The sequence below is a fragment of the Populus trichocarpa genome, chromosome 10 (genome assembly GCF_000002775.5).
Source record: "Populus trichocarpa isolate Nisqually-1 chromosome 10, P.trichocarpa_v4.1, whole genome shotgun sequence".
NCBI classification, from domain to species: Eukaryota; Viridiplantae; Streptophyta; class Magnoliopsida; order Malpighiales; family Salicaceae; genus Populus; species Populus trichocarpa.
This window is the reverse complement of record NC_037294.2, coordinates 10,913,085-10,936,933: the sequence shown is the minus strand read 5'-3', so window position 1 is coordinate 10,936,933 and position 23,849 is coordinate 10,913,085. Positions and strand designations below refer to the sequence as shown.

Genomic DNA, 23,849 nt, shown 5'->3' with positions numbered 1-23,849 from the left:
AGACCCCTTTGAACTCATCGCTTACTAACTACAGCTACTTGATGGTGAGGCCATTATGCTGTCCTCACCACTGCCCCCCTCTTTCGATCTGTCTTTATTTATCAAAACCCAAAATGATCAAGGGGGAGCATATATTACCAAAACTCTAAAATGCTTAGGGAAATCACTATCCATTTGTACAAAAATAAAAAAACTATCTATTGCTATATTGAAATTATGTTTTTATCCTTTAAAGAAAAAACAAAAAATCTTGATTTTGGAGGTAATTCAGTCTTTTCAATGACTCATTAGTTATTAAAAGATTTTTAGATAGTATATGCATCTATTTTATTATTTTAGAATGGTAAAATAACTAATTTATCAAAAAAAAATTACAACTATTAACCGAGAGTATTTGTCTTTTTATTTTTAAAAATATAGTAAAATAATATTTTTACCCTTAAAATTAAAAAAAAAAACATTAATCCAGGGGCATTTTGATCTTTTATAATGATTAATTGATTTATATACTCAAAATATTATTGGAGTGTGTAACGACTTCTAATGGCCAAACTTGCCCTTCTATTATGTTATGTTTTCTTTCTACTGATGTGGTACGCGACGGTGTTTGATGGATAGTTTATTGTTGGTGGTTTTTTTTTTCTTCTATTCTTTTCTCTCTCCTCCCCAAAATGTATACATTAGTTGTTTTTGTCTTTGGTATTTCAATTTCAATCCTTATTCTTTTGATTTTTAATTTTTATTCTTAACTGTTTTTATAAAAGTTTTGTTTGTTTCAATATAGTCATTTAATTACAATTTGTTGTATTTATTTTTTCCAATCTAATCCTTATTCTTTTGATTTCTAATTTTTTTCTCTTTACCCTTTTGTTAAAATTTTATTGGCTTTCAATTAAAGTTTATGGTGCATTATTTTTTTCAATATAGTCCTCATTTTTTTTATTTTTTTCTTTTTGTTAAAGTTAGTCTTCTTTTTAATTTAACTCTCCAATCAAAAAAATTTGGTTGTACTCTAATTTATTTTTTATTTTGATTTTCACCCTCATACTTTTAATTACAATTTTCATTTTTCACCATTTGATTTGTTGGGGATTAGGATTCTCGGTTTTTCTATTTATGGTATTTCTGGTCTAATGACCCAGGTCACGCATTTGAAAAGTCAACGTGAGTCGACATTATTTTTCTTCTTTTTTTATTTTTTTATTTGATATTATTTTTTTTAAAATGGCTTTGTTGTTTTCTTAAAAAAAAAATTGGATCGCCCCTTATTATCCAGGTTACATGTTTATCACGTTAACTCAGGTTGACTCGAGTTTTTTTTTTGTTCATCTTCTTTATCCAATTTCATACTTCCAATGTTTTTTTTCAAGTTATCGTAATTTTTTATATATAAAAATCTTGTTTGTTTACTATTGTTTCTTATTTTTTTCATAATCTAATTAAAATAAAATCAACTTATTAAACATAATCGAGCCTATAACCCAAGTCATTCGTTTTTATTATTTCTTTAAAACGTGTTTGCACACTATCACTATCTTTTTATTATTTTTAATTCTAATTTTGGTTTCTATTTTAATTGATACCTTTTTAAATATGTTTTTTTAAATATTTTTTTTAATTTATGCTTCAATTAATATCACTCTCCTCTATGATTTTTTGTTTTGCTTATTTAACCTTTTTTTAATAGAGGTTTTTTTTAATTATTTGCATGTATTTAATTTTTTAAGATATTATTCTTATTCATCTATAAATATTTTTATGTTTTATATAGATGAATTTTATTTTATTTTAAAAAATATTTATTTTAGATAATATTTCTAATATGTGTAACCTTACATAATATCTTTTTTTCTTTTATTATATTCAATCAATTTTATTTGTGTGTTTATTTCTATTATTGTTTGATTGAATTAAAAAATAATTTTAATAAACAAATTTAGTAAATATAACTGAGTAAATATTTGATATTGATGAGATCAAATATATTGATCGACATTTATCTCTTGATTTTTCTAGTTTGTCTTTTAGTTATCGTTAATGATTATTTATTTATTTACATAAAAAATTATTAATTTATTTAATTTGATGAGTGTATAACTTTTTTATTTGTATTTAAAAAAATTATATAAAAAACATGTTAAAAAAACCTATATATCTAGTTTTTTTTTTTTTTAAATAATACATAGCATGCGATGAGGCATTAATAAAATAACTAGTTATTATTCTAGATGGTCGATCGTCATGATCTCTTTATTATTATTATAAATAAATAAATAATGAGCTTGTAATTTGATTAAGAAAAGTGTATTAGAGTTTATTTTTTAAAATATTTATATTTTAAATTAATATTTTTTTTTATTTTTAATATTATCACATTAAAATAATAAAAAATATTAATTTAAAACTTCAAAAAAAAACTAGAAATTTTAAAAAACAGAGTTAACAGCATTGCGAAACGGCATAAGACAACAAGAAACGACTTTCCTTCGTTCATTTTACTTTAACGGATGAATGAAACGACGTCGGATAGACGTCATAATAAGTATCAGTAAATAACAAATAATAATAACGCAAAAGGCAATTTCACGGACAAAAGAACCCAACTTTCTCATCTCTGCAATAAACGAAGAAGCTAAAATAGTTTTTATTATTTTTTAGAAAAAGAAAAAAATCACAAAATCCAGAGAGATAGAGGGATAGATCAGAGATGGAGAGGAGGAGAAAGCAGATCTACGTAGTGGCAGCTCTTTTAATGAGCTTTATTAGCCGCATCTATTCTCTCTCCGTCACCGTAAACGACGTCGAATGCGTTTACGAGTATGTCCTCTATGAAGGCGACACCGTTTCCGGAAACTTCGTTGTTGTCGATCACGACATCTTCTGGGGCTCCGATCACCCCGGCATCGATTTCACTGTAAGCTGTTTAGTCTTTCATTTCAGTTTTTTTTTTAATTCATTTATTTTGATTTTACTTAGGGGTTTTCAATCTTGCTATGTTTCGTATCAGTTGAAATATTTTGGAAATTGAATTCATTATCGATATAATTTGGTGGTATTGGTTTTCTGCTATTTAATTATCATTTTAGATTTGGATAATAGAAGTGAGAAGGGCACCAAGGAGGGTTAATGATTTAATTAATTAAAAAGAACAACCTTGTATGGTCTGACGAATCTGTCAAGGGATGTAAAAGCAGGTTCCTTTTGGATTGATGATTGTCAATCGTTGTTGCTGGACACGAATTTCTATATAACCATATCATGAATGTAAAAAATAGAAAAACTCTTGAGATTTTAGCTAGATCCTAGGAACTTGTTCGCAAAGTGCTCCCTCTAACCACCGGGGTCCCCTCCAGCTTCCCCCCACCGTAAACGATCACTAAAAAAAGAGTTTTTACGCTTTGCTTTCAACCGGCCCTAGAGCTCGATCACAGAGCGAAAGGCCTCTTTTAGAATTTAATAGTAGTGCAAAAAACTCCTGTTCTGTACTAGTTTGCCAGACAAAGCAATTCCATGTATTAATGGGAAGTATCTCTCGGAAAACCTTAGTCACTGTGATTATTTGATCATTAGCAAAAAGGGAGTCCTTCATTATCCTCCACCATGTGAACTTCATTATAATAAGCTGAAGTGCTCTGTTTGATTTCGCGTCAGAAGATGGTGCAAGCATCTTCTCTGTTTTAAAATGTTATGCACCTTTTGTTTACGTTCATTGTGGACTAATTTGTGAACAATCATGCACCTTGTTATTTATGGTTTTGGAATTATTTTAATATTGTTGCTGTTCATTCCAATTTCTTTATCTTGATTTCTGCTGTCATGCAGGCAACATCTCCTGGAGATAATACGGTGCACACTGTAAAGGGGACATCTGGAGATAAGTTTGAGTTCAAGGCTCCAAGAAGTGGAATGTACAAATTTTGTTTTCACAATCCCTACGCAACACCTGAGACTGTCTCGTTTTATATTCATGTGGGCCATATTCCCAGCGAGCATGACCTTGCCAAAGATGGTTTGTTGATTTCTCTCTTATTAGTTTATTCTTATATTTCAGATGCATCTCTATATATAGTATCAGGTTGTGAGTTAACTGCAATAGTATTACAGCCTTGTGAAATTTCAATTGCTTATTCTAGTTGATTAGTCCATGTTAGTTAGGCTGATTTCCTCTGTGTGAATAGATTTTGTTCTGCTGTCCTTTGACCTGTATAGCATCTGTTCCTTGCAGAGCATTTGAACCCAGTTAATGTTAAAATTGCTGAGCTGAGGGAGGCATTGGAGTCTGTTACAGCAGAGCAGAGGTACTTGAAAGCCCGTGATATTCGACATCGTCACAGTAAGTTTCTTGCTCAGGCATTTTCTTTCTTTCTTGTCTTTTCCCTTCTTTTAATCTTTAATTGATGGAATTGCACAATTTTAGGGTGATTCTCAAGCAGTTTTTTTTCTTCTTGCCTTTTTCTTTCGTTTCTTTTCTTTTCTTTTTCTTTTGCTTGAGAAAGAGGCATGATCTTTTCATGATATTTTACCATCATGGTGTTCAGTGTCACTAACTGCAGATTAACATATCGTGTGTGATAGATCCTTATAGGAAGTCTCGACTTTTGTGCATAAAAGATCTAGATATGAACGAATACCATCCTGCAGATTAACATATCGTGTATGATAGATTCTTATAGGAAGTCTCGACTTTTGTGCATAAAAGATCTAAATATGAACGAATACCATCCTGCAGATTCAGGCAGTCATTTTGTGCTGAGAAAAACCTGTTTAGTGTATATCGTGTATTCAGTTTTTGGATACACCAATGCCATTATTTCAACATGACAAGGCTGCCTTATGAGCATATTCTTCAAACAATTGCAATTTGCTGATTGCTTGCTAACTATGATTTTTTACTTGTGCAGCTAATGAGAGCACAAGAAGGCGTGTCATAGCCTACACAGTTGGAGAGTACCTTTTGCTGGCCGCTGCCAGCACACTCCAAGTCGTGTATATCCGTCGTCTCTTCAGCAAGTCAGTGGCATATAACAGGGTTTGAGCCCTGATTATCAGTGGCATATAACAGGGTTTGAGCCCTGATTAAGTCATTGACTGTTGATTAATAACATGCTGAATTTGATAAGACAACTTTTGCACAAATGTATGGTCTGTTGTTTCATGGTTGTTTAGTCTTCGCATTTCATTTATAATACAAAGTTTAGAACCCATATTTATTTCAACTTCTCATCTTTGATTTTTGTCTATTATATTCCGAATCTTAACATGTTGACGTATTGGGTATCTGCAATGGTCATTATCTAGGAGGCGGCTTTCTTTGGGCCCTGGAAAGTGTAAAACCATGGATCTATAGATAGAATTCACAATCTCTCTTTCTTTGAGAATGCACAATTCTCATGATTGCTTTTATTGAAAGGTAAGCCTACGGATAAAATGCTTGGCATAATTTCGGTTAAGCATATTCCTGAAACAAGCAAGATCTTATTGGAAGGAAGGATGAGAGATTAAGGCAAATGCAGCATATTTAAAAAGTTGAATGCCTGCCTGTTTATAAAATTTGCGTTTTAAGCTTCTGGAGTGACCAAAAGCGTGTGCTTCTTAACATTAAGTTTGCCATGAGAATAGTATACTCACAGCAATTACTAAGTGCGTTGCGTTGCAGGTTAGTTGTTTTTTTTTCCTATAAAAAAATTATACTTCCTTTTTCAACGTATATTTGTATATAAAAAAAGCAAGTGTGAATTAAAAAGGTTATGTATATATATAATTAAATAAATTGAAAATTATGTGTCGAAAAAAAATCATTAATAATAAATGAAGATAAAAATAAAAAATTGATAGATATATATAGATCAAGATATTTGATATTATAATATAAGTTTTTCACCCGATTGTATTGAATGACGTTATTTATTAAAATTAAATTTTCATTCAATCAAGTAATAATACATATACTCACAGCAATCACTATGTGCATGTCAGGTTTTTTTAATGTATATTAAATTGAAAAGCTTTTTTGTGTATATATATATATATAATTGAATAAATTGAGAATCATATGTGTTAAAAAAAAATCATTAACAATAAATGAAGATAAAAGTAGAAAATTGATAAATACATATAAATTAAGATATTTGACATTACAACACCGGTTTTTCACATAGTTGTGTTGAATGATGTTGTTTACCGAAATCAAATTTTCATTCAATCAAACAATAATATAAACAAATATACATGAAATTGATTGAGTAAAATAAAATAAAATATTATGTAAGGTTATGCATATTAAAAATATTATCCAAAAAAATATTTTTTATTTATATAAAACAAAAAAAATAGATGAATTAGAATAATCTTTTCAAAAATTAAATACATACAAAATAACTGAAAAATAAATGTCATTTAAAAGAGGCTATATAAATAACATAATTAAAAAAAAAGAATGTGTATTAATTTAAATATAAATAAAAAAACAATTTTGAAAAAAAAAACATATAAAAGAAGCATTAATTAAAAATAGAAAAAAAAATTAGAAAAAAAAAAGAAAAATGTGTTGTTCGGCTTGACAAGCCATGCCAACCCGCTTGGCTCATTTCATTAGGGTCGTGCACTTGAGATCATTGTTTTTTACTGCAGTTGGGGTGGATGACATGTTGTTTGCCCTAATTGTTTTTTATAAAAAAAATCAAACACGTCGTTTGATTTTGCCTAAATCTTGACCATTATGGTGTCCAAGAAATCAAGGTTGAAGGGTTTTTTTACCCTAAAACTCATTTTCAACCCATTTGTTTTATTAATAACATCTAGAAAACACATTAGAAATCTTGATAAACTATACATGACCTTAAAAACCTAAAAAATCATCCTAAAAAATCAAAACCAACCCGAAACCAAAATCTTCTTGAGCTCAAATATGTTTTTTTAGGAACTTTCAAGGTGAAAAGTACCTAATATGAATTCCCCTAATCAAATAGAACCATTTGATACAAAGATTAATTTTTTTATGGTAGAAATCGGCACCAACAATATTTTTCTTTCTTTACTACCAGAATACAACAACTTATCTCTCTCCACACTCGAACCAAGACTAAAAAATAACAAAAATAAATTTTTGTACCAAAATTGAACTGAAAAAATATTGAAGGGCCGAATATGTATAATTTTTAAAGAGTGAGGACTAAATTAAACTTTGTGTATGGACTTTGAAACCATCACTCATTTGTGGTGTTTATTCTACTTTGATCCCTTATATTTCAATCTTGTTCTTAGTCAATAGATTTGATCAATTGCCCTTGATTTTGGCCCAAAAATGATACAATTGCACACAAAAATTGTGAGGATTAAATTGAAAACAAAGAAAAAATTTGAATAAAGAGTCTACGGTAAAATATGAGAGAATGATCAGTGGTGTGTGCATAGTAAAAAAGCAATTTCATTTAGATTTCTAGTAATTATTATAGTCATAAGACCTTTTGATAAGTTAGAGACTATTAAAGGATGATAAAGCAAATCTTAAATTTGATTATTTAGGATTTTTGCTTTGCCATTCATTAGATGGGATGGTATTGTGTTTGGACATGATTGGAGCTGCTTATGGAGATCCATCGAGAGATTGTGTGTTTGATATTGTATTAGTTTTTGTGGTAGCAATTTAAAAAAAGTAGATCAAAAAAACATTTATAGTTGTGGTTTTAAAAAAATGTGTTTTGTTAAAATTGCTATGAAATGGATTTTTGCATGCAAAATAAATAAAAAAGTATGTCTTCATTAATGACAAACATGTTATTTTAACTTCTATAAACCAAGGTTTGAAACAAAATTGCATGAGTGCAAAAAACATAAGTTATTTGACTAATCAAACAGTTTTTTTCTATGTGGTTGAGTTTCGGTTTTTCTTTATAGTTTGGGTAAAAAAAAAGCTACCACAACACAAAACTGTTTTAGAAACACGTTAACATAACATGTATAATTCCTGGAGGTTTGACCAAATTTAGAATGAGCCACTAACATTAAAACATTTTCTAATTATTTTAAGAACATATTTAGTTTATGTTTATTGTTGTTGTGCAATATGCTTTTTAAAAATATTTTTCAATTGAAAATGTATTAAAATAATTTTTTCAGATTTATTTTTAATTTTTAATATTAGTACATCACAACTATTGAAAAACATCTAGAAAATATTAATTTGATGTCTTTTCAAATAAAAAATAATTTGAAAAACATAAACTCTCACAATACCAAATGCACATTTAATCTCCTATAAAATTATGATTTTATTAGATATTCTTCATTTTGAGAAGTCTTGTGCATTTAATTAGTGGTCTGCTAGATAGTTGGCCCGCCCTACACCGAGGGCCAACCCAAATTCTTTTCACCGTAAAAAAAAAAGATATTAAGGCGACATAGGTGTTTTTTTTAGAATACTAAGGCCTGAGTTATTAACTTGATTAGATTTAATAAGATTATATGATTTTGATAACATGAAATGAAAAATACAACAAAAATAAAAAAAATTGACGTAAAAAAATTGAAAAAACAATTCATAATACTAGGGCAACTCCATCAAAAACATGTTGAATATCTAAGCTTAATCAGGTTAGTATGTCAAATCTATGACCTAATTATGATACTAGAGCAATCCGATCTAAAACAAGTTGAATAAAATAATGAAATTCAACTATCAAACAATTCAATGTCAAAAAGCGTAATTGAACAAAAATTCAAAATAAGGAACAAAAAAAAATCTAAGTGAATCTCGGTTAACCCATCAGCTCGGGTTAACCTATCAACTTCAAAATCATAGGGATAGAATTGTGATAGGGGTATAGACATGAAAGCAAAAAAAAAAAAAAAAAACCCACGGAGATCAATTCCAAAAAATCAAATATTGAATGACGAGATTAGAATTTTTTTTAAAAGAACCTAAAAAAAGTGAATTCAACTCGTGTTAATATTTGAAATCCACAACCCTTGTTAGGAGCCTAGAACTAATGCCATAGAAAAAAAACCTAAAAAATAATAAAGTAAAATCCTCAATAAAAATACACTTAGGGATGAAATTGGAAGAAAAAAGCAATAAAAAAATATTCAAAACAAAACAAATAGTAATTAAAAGAATGAGGATAAAATTTGACATAAAAATAAATCAAGATCAAATATTATAAGATGAAATTGAAAACAAATTCAATTAGAAAAGTGATAAAAAAAAATAATTAAAAAAATAAGGACCAAATTTGGTACGAAACAAAATGAAACCAAGTGATGAAGGACTAAATTAAAGAAAACAATTAATAAAAAAAAATCAAATAGCAATCAAAAGAATAAAGATTAAGATGAGAATGAAAAAAAAATAAAAGACACATAAATAACAATTAAGAGAATGAGGACCAAAATTTATATTAAAATAAAATCAAATGACGAGAGACTAAATTGAAGAAATAAAAAAATCAAAAAAATAAAAACTAAATTAGATATAAAAAAGAAATTAAAAGGCACATTTGTACTTTACCAAGGAGAAGGGAGAGAAAGGGAGAGGGAAAGAAAAAATTACATCATAATCACATTATATGTCTATCGTCAACATACGCCCAGGAGAAGAAAACATGCATTGGAGTCACACCATATATCCGTTGCTTGCACGCTCCCATCCATAATGAAGATCTTGGTGAGACGCGCCTAACACCACTGTGGATGACTGTGTTTGTCTATTAGATGAGTCCGCACGAGACTCCTCAAGAATGCAAACTCCTCTTACTCGCTAGGAAGTGCGTTGCACATGATAACAACTTTTTTTTTTATTATTTGTTTTTAATTTATTAAAAAATCATTCTACCCCTAGCCTAACAAAATTTCTTAAAAAAACAAAAATAGCACGAAAGGACCACACAGTCTCTTGAAGTAAGTTATATATTATTATTATTATTATTATTATTGCTTATAAGGGGCTTTGATAATTATACTATGCTTTTAAAAAGGGAAAACCGAAAATAACCCTGACTAAAAGTCAAGAAAAAAAATAATTTTTAAAAGATATTTTATACATCACACTTTGCTAATAAAAACTAAAAATACTATTCGACGTCGTTCAAGCTTGAAATAACAAACTAACCTGTTGAAAAGACAATTTTGCTCCTCAATGCAAGTTATATAAGTTTTACTGTAAAGAATAAAATAATTATTTTATTGTGTGAGCGTGACAATAAAACACGAGACCCTCAACAATGAAACTGAGCTCTTTTTATTTTTTTACTTAACAAATATCTTAAATCTTGTCCCACCGACCCTTCGCCACGCAATCAACTTCTTACGGATAAGATCGAATACTAGTTGTACTAAATTAACGGCGAGAAATGAATTTACTAGGATACCCCTCCGATTTCCGGGATTTAATAAATGAAATTATTTTAGGTTCACAGCGTAGAATTAGACGATGGCTTTGTCTTCCCGAGTACACTCAACTCCAAATCTTTCTTCTTCTTCTTCTTTTTTCTCCCTCTCTCTTAAGAATAAATCAAGATTATCCCCAGAAAAAGAATAGGAAAATGATATTTGTCATGGCTTGGATCGAGGAGGCCTCTAATTAGAAAAGAATTGACATGTTCCTTGATTTGAGTTTCTTTGCTAAAAGGAAAGATGCACCTGGATAGCTATGGATCTGTCTGCCTGCAATAATTACCTCTTTCATGACTTCGATGTCTGACTGAGTATATGGATAAAAATTGACTGAGAAAAGTTCCCTTTTTCAATGGATAAAAAGGACCATCTCAAACTATGTAATCGAGTAGGTGTCATGTGTATTAAAAAATAAAAATAAAATAAAAAACGAAGCTTTCTACATCAATATTTTATCAATTGACACACAAAGTCAATCGACAGCAAGCTTTTAAAAAAATAAATTACATCAGTGTCGAACTCACATCAACATGGAAGGTTTTGTTTGTTTTTTTTTTTTAAAAAAAAAAAACATCAACATGGAAGGTTTTATAGCTAATTCTGTTCTTCTTAAAGATGCACTAAATTAAATTACAGGTTACGGTTGAATTGGGAGGTTTTATGCATAAAACCAAAGTCTCTTTTTTTTAGAATTGGGAGTGTGGTTGCGGTTGTTTTTCAAAATACTTTTCATGCTTGAATATATTAAAATAATATTTTTTTTATTTTTAAAAAATTATTTTTAAAATCAACACATTAAAACAATTCAAAATATACAAAAAATTTAAATATTTTAAAAACACGGGTATAACCGCGTTTTAAAATGCAACCTTGGAGAACATCCTTGTTAATATTTTTCTTCATTTCATTTCACTTCGTTAAGTCTTCAATGTGATAGGAACAAATAATAACAAGTTTAGATTTGAAAGGGCAGTTAAATTATATTTTTTAAATTTCTAGTTTTTTTTTTTCAAAAATATTTTTTAGTGTTTTTTATTTTTTAATGTATTTATATTTAAAATAAAAAAATATAATTTTTTTATTTTAATATTTTTTTAAAAAAAAATTTAAATACAATGCACCGAAAACTGAAACGCTACCTGAATTAATACAAGATACAGAGAGGGATAATTGAATAGACAAGTCAAGTAATGTACGTGGCAATTTATAGAAAACACAAAGGGCAATGTGGTCAATAAAAAAGTATTGCAGACGCCTTCAACTATAACTACCTCAAACCTTCTGTGATCTCTCCCTCACGAACTCTCCTTGCCTCTACCAAATCCTACAAGCATATTATCCAATCAAAGAAAATGTTGGCAGTTTTTGACAAAACAGTTGCAAAATGTCCCGATGCTTTACAGAGTCCACACTCTGCCCCTGCAGCTTCTGTATTGAAAGATGGCTTCTTGGCTAACCACTTGGCCTCCCTTCACCCTGGCTCCGTCACTGTCAATCTTGGCACTTCTGGTCTCATTGCTTACTCTCTTGATAAGCAAAACCCTCTTCTTCCAAGGTATTTCTTTTTATTTTTCCTTAAAAAATGTGACTTTTTTTTTGGTTCTTGGGACTGATCTGATCTTGATCGATCGCTTGAGGATCGTTCTTGTTTCAGTTTTGGCTTGTGGGATTTTTGCTTGATGATATTTAGTACTGATATTTGCATGCGTATGCTATGATTTGTAGCAACTTGCTTGGATAAATTCTCAACTTTTATTGATTTTTTAGTAGATCTTGTTTTTCATTGATTTATTTTTTGAAAACTTTTTTTAGTTATTTATTTGTTTAATTTGTTGGTACTTTCTTGCTATCAAGAAGGGTTGTTTCTTTTTGTTATATCTTTTACTGTCACAAACTTTATGAAACTAAAGGTTTCGTGGAGTTGTTAATTGGTGTTAGGGTGGCATGAGTTTTATCTGGTCATTAATTCCTGCCATTAAAAAAAAAACAGGGTGTTAACGCAGCATATAATCCAAATCTAAAGATTTTGTTTTGTCTCCAGTTACATGCGAACAATTTATTGTCTCATTTTATGGTTTTGGTAAAGAAAAAAGACAGATCTAGCTCACTTGTTTTTTTTTATCAGTTATACTTCTACTTTAGATAGAAATTGTCCGTTCCCTTGGAAGCTTCAGGGTGATTTGTGGAATTGAATAGCCCCATTGGTATTTCAGATAAATTATTTAGCGTCCAACCTTCCACTAAATCAATGTTATATATTTATTTTAGTTACTGTGAGAATCTTTTTATGTACTAATTTAATCATGTAATTTAGATCTACTACTTGGATTAATAGTTTTCAACTTTTTACTCTCTTCTTGATGCCTTGCCTGTACATAACAGTGGTAATATCTCTTTTCTCTGGCTAGGTTATTTGCGGTTGTGGATGACATTTTCTGCCTGTTCCAAGGCCACATTGAGAATGTTGCTGTTCTCAAGCAGCAATATGGTTTAAATAAAACTGCAAATGAGGTGATCATTGTCATTGAAGCTTACAGAACTCTCAGAGATCGAGGCCCTTATCCTGCTGATCAGGTTGTGAAAGGCATCCTCGGGAAATTTGCGTTTATTTTATATGACAGCACTTCAAAAGCCACATTTGTCGCTGTTGTAAGTGATCCTCTCTGCTTGGACTGTTCTCCTCCATTGTCAGTTGTCCTTGTGGTCTTTATTTCTGATTGCTTCGTCTCTGTTACCAGCACAGCTTAAATCATTCGAACTTTACCTTTTTGCAGGATGCTGATGGAAGTGTACCCTTTTTTTGGGGAACTGATTCTGAAGGCAATCTCGTTCTTTCAGATGATGTTCAGATTGTTCAGAAAGGCTGTGGGAAATCTTTTGCACCATTCCCTAAAGGTAAAGTCTTAATTCTGGTTCAATCATCATACTTAAGATCTTTAGCAATTCCTCTCTGCTTCTTTTTGCATGGTTAAACTGTCCTTGGAGGGGAGAAAACGTATGTAAAAAACTCCAGGGCAACAGATAGATAGGCACTGAAATGCAATTAAGAGTGTATTTAGAGATGAGTATTTATTTACACTGGAGAACCTAGCAATGTGGGAAATGTTGGTGCATTAAAATTTTAAATACCATGTTTCATGATGCTCTCTTAAAAGTTCCCTCCACTGTCCTCGTGTTTTTTCGTTTGTTTGTAGATGTCCTGTTCATTTTCTGCGTTGCATCGTTTGCTGAAAGTTAGGGCCAAAATATCTTCACCCCTTTTGGTTATATAGTTTATGTAGAAAAGTTTACAATGATTTATTGTTCTTTCTTCTTACCCTTTCACCCTTCCCTAATCCCTTGGTACTTTTGGATGGCCATTCAAGCTCCCTTGGCATTGATGGGATCCTTGTATGATTTTTGGGCACACAAGGACTGGTTGTATAATCTAAAAGTTTCTGCTGTGTTTATCAGGATGCTTCTTTACAACTTCTCGAGGTTTGAGGAGCTTTGAGCACCCCATGAATGAGTTGAAGCCAGTGCCAAGAGTGGACAGTTCAGGTCAGGTCTGCGGGTCAACTTTTAAGGTGGATGCGGAGACGAAGAAGGAATCAGCTGGCATGCCAAGAGTTGATAGTTCTTACAACTGGTCTTCAAACTATTAAGCCTTCAAGTTCTTTTATGGCAAGGCTTTTGTTATATGGTGGCCTTTTGGATTGTATCTTTTTCTTTATCCCCCACTCTTATCTCTATCTTCCATGACACAACTGCGCTAATGTGTCCAAAATCTCACCGCTATTAGTAAGTACTCTGAAATTCAAGACAGCAATTGATGCGGCTGTATGTTGGATACTCTCAAATGAATTGGAGACCTTTGCTGGATATAACATAAAATAAATTTTGCATTGCATAGAAGATTTCCAATGTGTTTGCTTCCTAATTGGTATTCAATCGTGTGTCCCCTTTTATGGAAATCTTGATGGGGATTTCTTTTTTCTTCAATTTGCTTCAGCTATTGGATGTCATTTTTTATGAATTGTATCATCCTGTTTTATAAGCAAAGTGTAAGTTAAATCAAGCGACATGTGTTCCTTAACCCTGCTAATATTTTTATTTTTTTTTATTAAAGAAGGCATTTATTGAAATTATAAGATTTTCTATCATAATATTATACTTGATCATCGTTATTATTTTTTTCATGATTTCAACAATTCCGTAAATCACTTGTCGCCGTTAAGAAACTGATTAATGATCGTTAACCTCGTTTTCTATACCTACTGTATATGCCCTACAAAAAAACTAGGGTTAAGGCAGTGGCCTGTATCCTGGCATAAAAGATCAGCAAAAGAAAGGGGTTGGTTTGGGGCAGAAAATCCTTGACATGCTCCTCTGCTTCACCTATAGCTACGGTATTGTCACAGTGGCCTAATCGGGGAGGACTTCTCCGGCTCTACTCCTTGTTATATATATATATAGAGTAACGGAGTGGAAAACTACGCTTGGCATTGTCATTTGATACCAGTGCTGCGCATAAAAGATAACATACTGACATCATCGTGCAGCAGTCATGGTCGACACTCTGGCAAGTTCTCATTATATCTCGTCTTGTTCTCTGCTAAAAAGAACAGGTATAGAAGCCTTGGATCTATTGTTCTTCAGAGTTGGGCGACTTCCCCTAAAATAGCTACGGGATGTAGCACATCCCTTCTTTAATTTGTCCGACTTCCCCTCCTAAAGTAGACTAACAGAAACTACAAACTTCCTCGCAGAGTCATCCATTCCAATTCAGCATCGGTCTAATTCTTCCGCAATTCCTGACACTGCATTCATTTTAAATGCTGAAATCTGTGATGTTCTAACTTCTACATGAGTCCACGTCGGAAGGGCATCATATGGAACTTTGATAACGTTTTGTTCTGTGGTGTTTTTTTATTATTATCTTCTTGCTGTAGATTTGGCTCCCAAATGGGAAAGGGGTTATAGATACTTGTGAAACCCCTTTTCTTAATACCTTTTTCCTCCTTTAATACGAGCTAACCATACTTGGGCTATTTGCACTATACTCGCAGGGATGGAAACACCGAGTATATTACGCTTCAGCGACTGCCATTTTACTGGCTCTAGTATTCTCCATGTTATGAAAAACCTGAGTAATTATATAGAAAAAAATTTAGAAAAAACATAAGATTTAACGTGATTCGACAATGTTCTTACATCTATACATCTATATAGGATACTATGTTGAAATAAAATTACAAAATTTATATTTATAGTAGATCGCATAAAAAAACATAGTAGCCCAAGAAATATATATTTACACTAGCTTTTGGGGAACCTTGTTTCACAGCTCGGCACCTCGCTACTCTCGGTTCTCACTTTCCTGGTGAGTTGGGAGCTTTGGAATGGCTGAAACCAAGCATCTTGCTTTCATCTGTGCATCCAATTGAAGCACATGGATTCTACTCTAAGAGGAAGGAGTGGGGAGAGACCTGCCATCCTTCGATGAAGGGACATACCTTGCACTACCTTTATCTAACCACCTGATTCAAACATGTACGAGAAAGGGATGGATCTTTTGCTAGTATTTCCCCAGGTCAGGCAACGACCAATATGATGTCCGCGAACAAATATTTAAGAATCAACACGACTACAGTGGAACCCTTTATAAAAACTAGTGAGAACCGAGCTAATCTGAAAGCAGGCACCGAGATCTTATAAGGGGGCTGCTTTAGTTTTTTGGAGGCTGTAATGTAAATTGTTTTCTTGAGCTTGCATTCCCGGTTGGGATTTCTACGACTTGGAGGAAGAGAAACCTGTAGCTGGAGGGGGCTGAACCGCTGAATATACAGCGCTTCAAGCCATACTCCTACTGTATTGGAGACCAGATTAAGATAAAAGGTTTGGGAGTCAGATATGCAAAGGAAATGAATCGGATAATCTGTTACTTTCAAGTCCCTATCGCAATAATTTGTCTCTAATGGCCAAGATTTGAAGAAAAAAGAAAAAAAAACTGTCCTTGCAACTTCTTTGAAGAGCTCGTTTGAAACAGTACACATGACTTGTACTTCTTGCAAGGCATTAGTTTATTTTACAGTCTACTCTTTACGCTAGTTTCATAAGAAAGCATGAATTAAAGCAAGGGATGATGGAATGCAAGGCCCCTATGTTGTTTGGTAAAGGCTTGGCTTGGATGTGCCATTGAACTAAATGGCTTGATTTCTCTACGAGCACCTGACCATAAAAAGGAACCTTGCAGGATATTAAATTGTAAGTATAAAGGAAGCGGTGCTGGTATTAGTTTTCAACGAATGCTGCTATCAAAGAGGTTAGGAAATTCGAAGCATGGACAAGAGCGGCCATGTGGTTCGCAAAACAAAACGACAAGAACAGCCATGAGAAAACCATTTAAAACAGCATACAGATAAGTTGAATACTGTCAATGGCATTTCTCCAGCAGAAGCACGCATATAACAAATCTACGAGTATAGCAGGAAAAATGAGATATTTTACTACTTCCAACTCCTATAGCTCCGCAGAAGCACCTCTAGCAGTGTCATTTTTCTAGTCCTTTGCATCTGCAATGCCTCCTGATGTTATCTGAAATACGTGCTTCGGTCAAGAATAACTTCTCAATAACTATTGCAATATTAAACACTTGGCTGGAAATTAGGATCGGAGAAGATGCTGATGCATTATTGTTCTTCGGATTTTACTTCAGCAGCCTTTTTATCATTTTATCAAAAAAGAAGCCAACCCTGTATCATATAATCATTTTTTCATGAAAACATGATTAATTAAACCAGAATCAAAAGGTAAAGCAAAACCAATTGTATCGAGATTAAGGATATTGCTTCAGCCTCAGGCAAATTTGGGGCATCGAACACCTTGCATACCCGCTGTTCACCTTTGCCTTTCCTGAACATCAACCTGATAGTGGCTGCATGGGCAAGCACATGCCCTCCTGCTGGTTTTTTCGGATCTGATATGAACATTCCTCCACCTGGGTCAGCTATGACTGCAACCAACAAATCGATGTTATATTTCAGCTCTAAAATGCAATAACCAGAAATAAAATTATACCGTGCTGAATGAGTAACAAGAGAACTTGGTGGCTAATGCACCACCATGATTTTCAGCGAGCTACAGGTCATAGGTGTATAGATATGTGGGGAAAAAACCAACTAGCCACATAAAAGAAGACTTTACAATGATGGAATCAAAGCTGTGTGGAAAACTATTTATAACTTCCATGAGTGATAATAAGTCAAGATTACCTTGGTTGGTCATGTAGACTGCAACGTTAAATTCCTCAGCTATCTTTATCAACCGAGACAGCATCTGTGCCAATTTTTGCTGCGAAGGGTAGATGTTAATGTCATTGAAAATAAACGATACGGATATTATATTATAGGCACTAAAGACTTTGGAATTCACCTGACGCTCTGCAAGCTCTCCCCTTCCAGTAAAATCCACCCGAAAGAGAGCGATAACAGAATCAACAATCTGAACTCATAGGCGCACAATCAGACTTCATCATACCAAGCCTCATAGTGCAGGCATCGCAGGCAACTCACCTTAAAAGAAGAGGGGGGAAAACTCACCAGAAGTCTGTACGGCTCTTCAGACATTTTTGCAGCCAGACCAAGAAGCAAGTTGTATTGATGCTCATAAGTATATGCACGGGCATAAATGATCTTCCACATTCATAGAAAAAACAGTGACAGGGGAGATCAGCTTCCATAAGTCAATTAATAATAGAATAGAAATTCATACTTGTTAAATAATATTTATGTAGTCTTATTTATTAAGGGTAGAATAGTACTTTCAGTTTGACCTATATATACTTTATTTGTATTTAGGTTAACACTATGCATTCATAATAAACAGATTATTCAGAATTGTAGCCTCCTTTTTGTAGTTGATCTCAATTACTTTAACAATACTTACATTGTCAAGGACAGCTCCTGGGTCCATTCCAAATCTTTCAGCTATAGGGACAATTCTATCAGGTCGGCTGCAAGAACAGAGTTAAGGAAACAGACAGGAACTGACAAGGTATCATATGATTATAATTCTCCATTACTTTTTCATGAAAAAAGGAATTGTATATGTTGGAACAGGTTAAGACGGAAGGGAAAACAGAAAGAATACAAAGTTCCTTCAGTATCAATGTAAGCAACCTTTCCATTTCCACCATGCATTTGTGTAGGAAGCTGCAAACGCAATACGAATGCATATTTAGCAAAGCTTAGGGCACATATTGTCATTTCCAAATCTGAAATTCAGATAATGAGGCTTCTGCATAAATCAATGGCAGTGCTACCCACGACATCACATCATGACTAGCACTCTCACTGAAGGACTTCATCAGAAAAACAAGAAATAATGTTGGTACATGACTTCAAATTCTTTTAACTGGAAAATAATTCTCAAGAAAAATTGTGTTATGCCTAAATTTTGGCAGTAACAATTTGGAGATCAGTGGATCAATGTTGTCTATTTTAGGCTCAGATTTTTGTAAACTTTTTACTTATTCCAAGAATATCCTTATTATTAACAGATAATCATATTTTTTTTCAATTGAAGACAAATTCAACATTCCTTGAAACAGCATCACCTATCATGCCATATTTTAACAGCACTGATGAGTAACAACTAATATTCTCATTTTAAACAGACACCACAGCCATAGATATTATACCAGCAACCTTATTAAAGAGTAAAACGAGAGAGGAACCTGTGTAGAGACGCAAAGAGTATGAGCGAGCTGTGTCTTCCCGGATCTAAAAATAATATTGCTATGGTTAGTATAGAAGTACAGAGATTTTAGGATCTGTGAGAACGAAGAGAAGATGTCAACAGAAAATACAGTAATTTATAGGAGAAGGTTTGTTCTTACCGGAATTCCCCAAAAGCTTCTGTGATAGCCGAAGTTTCAATCCCACCTTTCAAATCAATCAAGACGATCATATCAATCACAGAAAAACAAATTGCAGCACATTATGTGAATGCATATACACTAGCAGCACAGACAATTCTAAGCGAATCTAGGTATGATAGATTACCCCCTAAGAGTTCATCCAGGGCTTGACTTCCAGTTGTGATGCGAATCACAGATTTCCTCTACAGCATAAAAGCATAAAACAAGAATGAAATTTAAACTTGAAAGGCGATACAAACCAGAAGCTGGAACTATAAGATTTGAATATCTCCTCAAATTTAGAAAGCAAGAGGAATTTGAACTTACTTTGAGCAGAGCATCACTTCCGGTTATATAACCATAATTCTGAAAAGAAAATAAAGTGATTTCAACAGTGCATCAAAATCAAGCTTAAAAACATAATCACCATCTTGATTATTATCCTATAAACTGAGCACTAACTACTATCTTTTCAGCAGCTTCACAAATCTTATCAACTTTAGCCTCGGACAATCCTTTGATTCCAGTCAAGTGCTGCATAAAAAGAAGGTAATGGTAATCAGATGGAGCTAAAACACTTACATTTAAATGACCAGTGTTGGAAATTGTATACCTTCTTCGTGAACATCATCAAGCCATTGCAGGTGTAAATACCTGCATCTTGAAGCTTCTTGACATCTCCAGCATTGATGCCTTGATTGATCACTGCACGAAATGCATAGATGCATCACAATTCACAAACAAGGAGACTGAGCATTGAGCAACAAAATATAATTAAGTTGATCTTCTCGATAAATCAAGTAAAATTCATCGAGAGTAGTACACCAAATCTCAAGGCACAGAGAAAAATTCAAGTTCAATTGAAACAGTAAATACTCAGCAATGATGTCCTAGTTAATCTTCTCATGAATCGGAAAAAAACAAAGAGAAATCAAGAACAGGACATGTACAATATTCTGTCGCCATTTGTATTTACATTTTTTTTAGAACTGAGTTGAAAGCTAAATACTAACACAGCAGATAGATCAGAGAGGAATTGTCTTTTACCACCAACATCGAACGATTTTCGTGTACAAATTCAAATTGAAATAATGAAAAGTGCATACAAATCGAGAATCCAAGTTGAGGAGCAGAAAAAAGGATATATATAAGTAAGTAAAATTCGAGTTGTGATTTAAGCATCCACACAAACAAAAACACAAAAAGCAGATCATCAACACTGACAAACAGGGGGGGGGGGGGTGCGAGTAAAAATCGATAGAGGAAACAATCGGTAATGCAGAGAGAGAAAGAGAGCTTATAATTTGTATCTTACACTTTTCGATTGCTTCGAACAAGTCGTCTTCGCCATCCATTTCTTCTCGCTCCATAAGCTGTAGATGGTTTTGCTCTTCAGCTCTAAAAACAACCATCACGAGCACAGGCAAATTGAGGAATTAGTAAGTAATTGCTACTGTTAATCATGTCTCTGATCAAATAAAGATCAGAGGAGGGATAAAGTACTGATTAGCTTAATAGACTTTTACTTGAGTGCGGCCATCATCTTCGCTGACTTGCAGTAGAAGAAACTTCAACTTTTAGACTTTTAGTGTTTGTTAATAGTAATTTGTTTAAGAGAGAGAGAGAGATTTTGATTTGAAATGCAAAATGTGTGAGACAGGCGTGAATTTAAAGAGGCGGGAGTCTGGAATTCAGGGGGGATTTTAAAATTTATTTCACGCAGAGAGTCACAAACGGTTGAGATCCGCGATTATTTCATCCCATGCCGCTCGTCGTGTTAACTAGTGATACGCCTAGTGGGAAAAGTAATAACACGTCATGATCCATTTAGAATATGTTTCATATGATTTATAAAAAGTTTTTTTTTTACTTTGAGTCATAAATCAATCAAAACTAATTTTTTTTTATGACTAACTCGTGATAAAAATGAGTTAGAATATGCTTAAGAATGTTATTGAGGTTATTTTTTAAAGTATTATTTATTTAAAAAATCATAAAAATAATATTTTTTTATTTTTAAAAAATTTATTTTTGACAATCGCATATAAAATAATTCAAAATCACTAAAAAATTAATTTGAAACTAAAAAAATACTCAAAAATTTTCAAAAATATAACTGGACAGTAATATCAAATGATATCTTAATTTAAAACAATAAAAAGTGATTCAAACTATTTTTTAAAAAAATAATACAAATTAAAATTCATAAATTAAAAGTTTAAAATCTTTATAACTTTATGATGATTGTGTATTTGATACTAAGATATCATTTATAAAGATATTTATGATATTTTATTGATATACATGACTGGATTAAAATGATAATAACATGAATCATCTTCAATAAAGATATTATTGCTAACCGATAATATGTTTCTCATTTACAAATCATGTTAAGTAAAGACTAATATTATAGTATATGGAAGAAATTATGTCAAATAAATCATATGCAACTACCATAACTCTTATTAGTTTCTACTTAATTATGATATACGTGAAATCAATATATGTAAAGTCTTAGCATTATTCCATGCACATTATGTTAGTATATTTATTAAACCTTAAAAGAAAGATAATGTTAGGAGAGCCAAGTGGAAGAATGTAAGATGTGACCCACATAAATAAAATAATGAGTTTTTAAATGATTTAATAAAGTATTAATGTTGAAACCTTATTGGTCAACTTTGAGAAATAATTTTTTATTTCAATAACTATACACTCGATAAATATGTGAAATAAAAAGCTTTTTTAAAAAATAGTCATCTCTCCAATCATAGTAGTATATTTCATTCCATCAAAATTTATATAAAGAATTTTAATAAAATTAAGAGAGAAATACAGTTTTCTTCATCAATTCATATTCAAAATTTTAATTTTCAAAAAGGTTTAATATGGATACATGCATGCTTTCTTTTAAAGCTTTTTATAAATATCTACTTTGAATGTAAAAATCATAAAGTTATAAAATCATGGATATTATAATTTTATTTGATGTTAATGTTTACAATTAGTTAACTGCTAACAATAAAGACATAGCAAGTTTGCTATGCCCTTGTTTCTTTGCAAGGGTTATAGCCTGCCGATGCTCCGACACTGCTTGTGTAATAAACATTACCATACTGTTTGTTTTTGTATTTCAAAAGTGTTTTTTAAAAAAATTGAAAATTTTTTATTTTTTATTTGCTTTAAATTAATATTTTTTGATGTTTTTAGATAATTTTAATGCTCTAATGTCAAAAATAATTTTTAAAAAATAAAAAATATATATTATTTTGATACATTCCCGAGTGAAAAACACTTTAAAAAACAACCGCAACCACACTTCCAAATACGTTATATTTGCTTTCCCATGAACACGTAAAGTCTGAGGTCGGTGGGCGAACCTTTTGAATTGTTTGCATTTTTCGGTTATGTTCTTTATTGTTTGGCAGGCGTAACCCTTTCGGGTCTGTTTGAGAGTGTGGTTGTGGTTGCTTTTTAAAGTGCTTTTCGTGCTAAAATGCATCAAAATAATGTTTTTTCATTTTTTAAAAATTACTTTTTAGATCAGCGCATCAAAATGATTCAAAATATACAAAAAAATATTAATTTTTAGCAAAAAAAAAACCATTTTGAACTTTTTGGAGACGCGGGTTGGCCCGCGTTTCCAAATTTCGATGTTTGGTAGTGTAATGGAAAATAAGTTGGAAAACACTTTCTAGTGTTTGGTTATGTCATGAAAAATGAGCTGGAAAATAACTTATTAATGTTTTATTTTTTTCAAGTTTATTAAAATAATGAGAAACAAATCTTACAAATTAAAAAGTTGAATGAGAATGAAATTGAAAAAAATAATAATTTCATAAATTATCTCAAATAAAATAAATAATAATTAAAATAATAGAGATCAAATCTAAAAAATAAAAAAATTGAAAGATGAAGAAATTAAAATAATAATAATTAACATTTCATAAATTATTTCAAATAAAATAAGTAACAATCAAAAGAATGAAGACCAAATTTGATAGATAAAAAATTTCAATTAAAAAATATAAGAAAAAAGAAAATAACAATTATAAAATCAATGACCAAAATTAATATAAAAATTAAATCATAAGGGATGAAATTAAAAAACAAATATTCAAAACAAAATATATATAGCAATCAAAAGTTTGAGGACCAAATTTGATATAATCAGCAAATAATATAATATTTTTAATTTTTTCACAACTTTCAGGAAGTGTTTTCCGTCCAAAATAGAAGGAAAACACTTTCGTGAAAACCAAGACAAATTCTCCTTTGACTGAAAAGTATTTTCTGTTGACCAACTTTCCTAATGACAAACAAACACGGGAAAGTTTGAGAAATGGTTTCCCGGAAACCACTTTTCGGGGAACAAACCCAGCCTACGAGTATGCTTGTTTCCCGGAAAGTGGTTTTCGGGAAAACACTTTCCGGTCAACGGAAAACACTTTCCAGTCAAAGAAAAATTTGGCTTGGTTTTCAGGAAAGTGTTTTCCTTTTATTTTGGGCGAAAAACACTTTCTGGAAGATGTGAAAAATTTAGAAATGTCATATTATT

The 23,849-nt window shown here is 31.6% G+C and overlaps 3 protein-coding genes across 4 annotated transcripts; 2 read left to right on the top strand and 1 right to left on the bottom strand.

Moving 5' to 3' along the window:
- Positions 1–2,567: 2,567 nt before the first annotated feature.
- Positions 2,568–5,216, top strand: LOC7498055 (transmembrane emp24 domain-containing protein p24beta3). Of its 2 annotated transcripts, XM_052456465.1 has the most exons (5): positions 2,568–2,914; positions 3,823–4,009; positions 4,226–4,333; positions 4,902–5,045; positions 5,080–5,216. In XM_052456465.1, exons 1-4 carry the CDS (start codon positions 2,708–2,710, stop codon positions 5,033–5,035), a joined length of 636 nt encoding a protein of 211 aa, XP_052312425.1. In that variant the 5' UTR covers positions 2,568–2,707; the 3' UTR covers positions 5,036–5,045; positions 5,080–5,216. The 2 variants fall into 2 exon arrangements, with proteins under 2 accessions (XP_052312425.1, XP_002315749.3); XM_002315713.4 differs by having other exon boundaries at positions 4,902–5,216.
- Positions 5,217–11,649: 6,433 nt separating this feature from the next.
- LOC7474172 (stem-specific protein TSJT1) lies at positions 11,650–14,283 on the top strand. The gene is made up of 4 exons (XM_002315712.4): positions 11,650–11,944; positions 12,798–13,038; positions 13,164–13,284; positions 13,843–14,283. The coding sequence occupies exons 1-4, from the start codon at positions 11,742–11,744 to the stop codon at positions 14,031–14,033; spliced, it is 756 nt and encodes a 251-aa protein (XP_002315748.1). The 5' UTR covers positions 11,650–11,741; the 3' UTR covers positions 14,034–14,283.
- Positions 14,284–16,662: 2,379 nt separating this feature from the next.
- On the bottom strand, positions 16,663–21,006 carry LOC7498054 (meiotic recombination protein DMC1 homolog). Its single transcript, XM_024611006.2, has 15 exons — positions 20,815–21,006; positions 20,604–20,686; positions 19,902–19,993; positions 19,751–19,822; positions 19,616–19,654; positions 19,434–19,491; positions 19,268–19,313; positions 19,106–19,151; positions 18,520–18,581; positions 18,316–18,382; positions 17,970–18,062; positions 17,803–17,871; positions 17,643–17,721; positions 17,217–17,383; positions 16,663–16,974 (listed from the first exon to the last, which is right to left on the bottom strand). The coding sequence occupies exons 1-15, from the start codon at positions 20,829–20,831 to the stop codon at positions 16,930–16,932; spliced, it is 1,035 nt and encodes a 344-aa protein (XP_024466774.1). The 5' UTR covers positions 20,832–21,006; the 3' UTR covers positions 16,663–16,929.
- Positions 21,007–23,849: the final 2,843 nt, after the last annotated feature.

Bases quoted from the DNA above. Each gene is read 5' to 3' on its own strand.
- LOC7474172 (XM_002315712.4), top strand. From the start codon at position 11,742: ATGTTGGCAGTTTTTGACAAAACAGTTGCAAAATGTCCCGATGCTTTA. The intron at 13,039-13,163 runs GTAAGTGATCCT...ACCTTTTTGCAG, and splicing joins AAGCCACATTTGTCGCTGTT to GATGCTGATGGAAGTGTACC. The intron at 13,285-13,842 runs GTAAAGTCTTAA...TGTGTTTATCAG, and splicing joins TTTTGCACCATTCCCTAAAG to GATGCTTCTTTACAACTTCT.
- LOC7498055 (XM_052456465.1), top strand. From the start codon at position 2,708: ATGGAGAGGAGGAGAAAGCAGATCTACGTAGTGGCAGCTCTTTTAATG. The intron at 2,915-3,822 runs GTAAGCTGTTTA...GCTGTCATGCAG, and splicing joins ACCCCGGCATCGATTTCACT to GCAACATCTCCTGGAGATAA. The intron at 4,010-4,225 runs GTTTGTTGATTT...TGTTCCTTGCAG, and splicing joins GCATGACCTTGCCAAAGATG to AGCATTTGAACCCAGTTAAT.
- LOC7498054 (XM_024611006.2), bottom strand. The intron at 18,582-19,105 runs GTTCCTCTCTCG...TTGCGTTTGCAG, and splicing joins CTCTTTGCGTCTCTACACAG to CTTCCTACACAAATGCATGG. The intron at 18,063-18,315 runs GTAAGTATTGTT...TGAATGTGGAAG, and splicing joins CAGGAGCTGTCCTTGACAAT to ATCATTTATGCCCGTGCATA.